The sequence below is a fragment of the Pinus tabuliformis genome, chromosome J, assembly GCF_031772625.1.
Source record: "Pinus tabuliformis cultivar Carrire ecotype Pingquan chromosome J, CPIR1, whole genome shotgun sequence".
Classification (NCBI taxonomy): Eukaryota; Viridiplantae; Streptophyta; class Pinopsida; order Pinales; family Pinaceae; genus Pinus; species Pinus tabuliformis.
In genome coordinates, this window is record NC_142295.1 from 704,594,924 (window position 1) to 704,600,405 (window position 5,482).

Genomic DNA, 5,482 nt, shown 5'->3' on the forward strand with positions numbered 1-5,482 from the left:
AAGTCTCAATAAAGGAGGTAAGGGGCGTGAAAAGAATTCTGGATCTGTTTATGGAGGCATCTGGTATGGAGATAAATAAAGAGAAATCATGTACCTTCATCTTTAACACTCCGGACACTATTAAGGCCCATCTAACTAGAACGTTAGGGTTCAGACTTGGAGAACTTCCAACAAAGTACCTGGGGAATCAGCTAGACACAAACCCCACAAGAATGGAAAACTGGCTACAAATTATAGAGAAAATCAAGAATAGGCTTGCAAATTGGTCGTTTAGATCGCTGAACATAGCAGGCAGACTGGTGTTATTGAAATCAGTCTTACAAGCGATACCTATTTACCCTCTATCTATAATGGCTGCCCCCAAAGGGGCATGCATGAGAATGAAAGAAATCTTTAGCAAATTTATATGGGGAGGGCCAAAGCAGCAGAGGAAATGGGCACTGGTTTCGTGGAAAAGCTTGACTAAAAGAAAAGAAGAAGGGGGTCTAGGCCTTAGAGACCCGGAAATGCTGAACAAAGTGCTAGGAGCAAAATTGTGGTGGAGGTGGATGAGAGGAGGAAATGACTTATGGAAGAGAATATGGACCCAGAAATATAACATGCCCACAACAACGGCAGGCATCCTTAGAGCTGAAGAAACACCCAAAGGCTCCGCAATCTGGGATTTAGCAAGCCAGAGTAGACATATAGTAAACAATTATGCCTTCTGGGAAATAAGAGGAGGAGGTAATGCTAGATTTTGGGACGAGGAGTGGCAACAAAGAAACAGACTGGCCAGCATACAAGCCTTGCAAAGTATTCAGCAAAAAGCGATAGGGGAAGGACGAGAATATGTGAGAGACTACTGGAAAGAAGGGGAGCTAAATGGGATATGGAGAACCTGGAGAAGGCCAGAAGAATGGGATGAAAACATAAACCAAGAGCAGCAAGGAATATATATAAAAGAATTAGAATCAAGGAAAATTAAAGCCAGACCAGGATTGGATATTCTCAGATGGGGAAAATCTGCGAAAGGGACCTTCACAGTCAAGGAAGCATATTATTTGACAAATCAGCAGGAGAGGGAGGAAGAGAATGCAGAATGGAAAGTTATCTGGAATAGTAAATGGTGGCCGAAGATAACCATATTTGCGTGGCTAGTTGGAAGAGAAAGAATCCTAACATGGGATAAGATCCAGAAGAAAGGATTTTTCGGACCCTCAAGATGCAGCCTCTGCAAAACGGGGACCGAAACCCAGGAACACATTCTGAATGCCTGTCCATTCGCCCAGCATCAGTGGGAGGAGGTCAGAAGCCTCTTTGGAAAAGCAAATAGAGACCCCAGCGACATAAAAAAGACTATCTTTCAATGGGGTGAGGGACAATTTTCATGCAAGGTGGTAAGGAGAAGTTGGAATTTAATGGTGGGATTTGTGATATGGTTTCTGTGGAAAGAACGAAACCGAAGAATTTTTGTAGATAAGGCCAATAATCCAGAAAGGATATGGAAAGGAATTCAAAAGGAAATTAGAGAAACTGTGTTAGCCGAAACCTGGGAAGAGGAAGATTGGAAGGCGAATCCGGAAGAAGAAAGAATCTTAAAAAAACTAAACATGGTTTTTGGCATGGTATATCCTAGAAAGGAAACGCAGCAACGAGCTCAAACCCAGAGCCCAGATTAGTTCAGATACCCCGGGGAAAATTTCATTAAGTTGAATTTTGACGGGGCTTCCAAAGGGAACCCAGGACCAGCAGGCTTTGGGGGCATCTTTAGGGACAGTGAGAAACGCACAAGATGGGTATACGCGGAAGGGGGAGGAGAAATGACCAACAATGAAGCGGAATTGTGGGTCGTCTATCAAGGTTTAAGGATAGCAGTAAGGAATGGCTACACAAATCTGGAAATAGAAGGTGATTCCCAGATAGTTGTAGAAATGTTACGTAAACTCAATAATGGGAAAGAATGGGAGCAAGTAGCCAGAAGCTGGAGGACGGTGGGGATTGTCCAAGACCTGGTGGAATTATTAAAGAGAATAGACTACAAAATCATCAATCACGTCAGGAGAAAAGGAAACAAGGCTGCAGACTACCTTGCAAACTGGGGGAGTAAAGAACAGGAGGATAAGATCGACAACAGCTGGCCAACGATAAGGAATAAACCGGGATGGGATGAACTCACCACTATAATCACTCAAGACCATAATGAATCCACAAATCAATAAAAGAGACACCCAGAGACCCCCGATCGGGGTGATATCGGCGGCGATCAGTGCAATTAATACGGATCAGGTAAGAGTGGGTGACGAGGCAGAAGACAGTCAGGTAATGATGAAGGAGGACAGAAGGATTACCAGCACAGGTATGATATCGAGAAGGGACGGCGCCAAGACAATGAGGAAAGAAATCGGTGGAGGTAATACGGCAGAGCTCGGACGTGGGAATGACCGCCCAGGCGAAGTACGAAAGGAGGTGGGAGGTGATGAAATAGGCAGGTGGCAGGGAAAGCGAGCGACGAGAGATGAGGAGAACCGTCAGAGGAGACATCATAAAGGAAGGCGAGATAAGCAGAGGAGAACGTTAAACAAAGGTGCCAAGGATCAGCGAAGAGACAGAGCAGTGAAAGCTCTGAGCAGGGTAATAGCAAGGCAGGGAAGGCAGAGAAGACAAGCGGACAACGCCGGTAAGAGTTATCGAATGGCGACAAGGAGGAGAACAAGGAGCAATGAGGGAGAAGAAAACAAAGAATGGAGAAACCAAGGAAAGAAGGGGAAAGAAATCGAAGAAGGAAAAGCGGTAGAGGAGTACCAGATGATCCAAGACGACACAGAAGAAGAAATAGAAATGTTCGACTCGGACCAGGATAGAAAGGAACAACCGCGCACGAAGATATGGAAGAATGCGGGGTCAGCAAGGGATAAAAGACAGGAGAACAGGGAGCAGGAAGACAGGAGTAACAAATGGCGAGAGGAGAGAGGGGAATTCAGGAGCACCTCAGGCACGAAGAGTCGGGGAGGCAGGGGAAATTACAAGAGCAGAGGAAGAGCAGGACGGGGACGGGGGCATCGAAGCAGAGGAAGAGGAGGACCGGTAGGGAGTCGAGCAAAGAATGAACTTATACTAACAAGAAAATATAGGAAAACATTAAATAAGAGAATTCAGTTCACAGAGGAAGATTACTGTGAGAACACCAATAAAGATATCAGAAGGATAATCTAGCATTTGGAGGAAGAGGCAACACAGGGGCAATCAGGGTCTGAAATGGAAGACTGGGAATACCTCCTCCTGGATCCAAGAAATACGAGAGGCCGCATGAATCTGTATAAACAGACCTTGCATGTTTACTGGGTCATGAAAAGGCTGCTATCGAAGGCGATGGAGCAAGTGCCCATGGAGATGGCTGAGCTGTCACAGGGAATCCCAAACTTGAAGAAAGAATTGCAAAACATGCAGGTCACTTTGATAATGCAAGATAAAAAAACTGGAGGATATTTAGAAGCTGATCAAGGAAACCAACCCGGGCATAAAGAAGGAAGAGGAGCAGCAGGAAGCCATGGCAGACTAATGCTGAAAGATATGTAGACTGTCTGAAGTTTTTTGTTGTGAAAATCGTTGATTAGTCTAGTTTCTAGTTTTAGTTAAGAATGAAAACAAGAGACAATAGTAATCTTTTTGAATGTATAGTTTAAATAGCATGGATAAGAAGAATTAGTATTTTTTGTTTCTGTATGGCTGTAAAAAACTTAAGGTGGCCAACAGACCCGGTTTCCCCTCGGGGCGGGTTGAGGCCACCATGAAAATGTAATGGTTTCAACTCAAAGTAATGGAAAATGAATGGTACCTCCTAGTTTACAAAAAAAAAGTATTTCAAAATCTTGAGTTCCCTCCTAAGGGAGAAGTGTTAAATTCCATAAGAATATTTTGTTTGATTTGGGAATTCTTACAGAGGTATAAGCGATCTTTATACCATAATGAATCTTTTTGCCAGCTAAATGTATCAGATGTATTGGAATCTTGTTGTAATTTTTGAATAAGTGCCCACACTTCTTCATCATTCTTTCATTCCTCCCTTGCTTCATTTATCCAATTTGGTTGGATAATAGAAATGGCGCACAACAATGCTTCCACATCCTCATCCTTTCTTGAAAGTGCATCTGCCACCACATTTTTCTTCCCTTTTTTGTAGATGATTTCAAAGTCATAACCCAACATCTTTGTGACCCACTTTTGTTGCTCTTCAGAGGATAATCTTTGTTCTAAAAGGTATTTAAGGCTATCATGATCCGTTTTTACCTTGAAGTGTCTTCCCATTAGGTAGGGTCGCCATTTCTTAAGTGCATGTACTATTGCCAACATTTCCTTCTCATAAATAGCTTTGTGTAAAAACTTTCCCTTGATTGGACGACTTTCAAAAGCAATGGGTCTTTCATCTTGCATTAAAACAACACCAATTTCATTTCTTGAAGCATCACATTCCATAATAAAGGTTTTTGTGAAGTACGGTGTAGCTAAGACCAGTGCTTGACACATTGCCTCTTTAAGATGTTCGAAGGCCTTCGTTGCTTCTGGAGTCCATGAAAATGCATCTTTCTTCAATAATGTTGTTAGAGGTGCTACTATTCTCCCATAATTCTTAACAAACTTGCGATAATACCATGTCAACCCGAGAAATCCTCGCAGATACTTTATGGATGTGGGTATTTTCCATTACTTAATGGCTTTAATTTTGCTAGGGTCTACCTTAACTCCTTCATGAGATACAATATGACCCAGATATTCCACATCTTGTACTCCAAAGAAACATTTGGATCTTTTTGCATATAATTGTTTATCCTCCAATAGTTGTAGCACACTGTCAACATGTTCAACATGATCCTTCCAAGACTTGTTGTAGATTAGTATATCATCAAAAAATACTAACGCAAATGTTCTAAGGAAGGGTTTGAAAATGGAATTCATCAAACCTTGAAATGTAGAAGGTGCATTGGTAAGGCCAGAAGACATGACCAAAAATTCATAATGACCCTCATGAGTTCTAAATGTTGTTTTCAGAATGTCTTCAGTCTTCATTCTGATTTGATGATATCCTGAACGAAGATCCAACTTGGTGAAGTAAATTGATCCATGCAATTCATCCAGTAAGTCATCAATGATAGGAATGGGAAACTTATCTTTAATAGTGAGCTTGTTGAGCTCCCTATAATCCGGACACATGTGCCATGATACATCCTTCTTGTGCACCAATACTACTGGAGTAGAGAAAGAACTTTGACTAGGTTGAATTATACCAGCCTCTAGCATTTCTACAACCATACGTTCAATTTCACTCTTTTGGGCATAGGGATATCTGTACGGCTTGATGTTTGGAGGAACACTTCCTAGAATCAGATGAATAGCATGATCATGATCGTGAATAGGTGGGAGACCTTTGGGAGTCTCAAATACCTTGGAATGATTGTCCAAGACATTTTGGAGATCTAGAGAAATAGATGATTTCGATGTGAAA

General features: G+C 42.1%; 1 protein-coding gene across 1 annotated transcript; it reads left to right on the forward strand.

Annotated features, from left to right (window-relative positions):
• Window positions 1–1,802: 1,802 nt before the first annotated feature.
• LOC149228740 (uncharacterized) lies at window positions 1,803–2,201 on the forward strand. Its single transcript, XM_089380847.1, has one exon. It carries the CDS (start codon window positions 1,803–1,805, stop codon window positions 2,199–2,201), a length of 399 nt encoding a protein of 132 aa, XP_089236973.1.
• The last annotated feature ends 3,281 nt before the right edge of the window (window positions 2,202–5,482 follow it).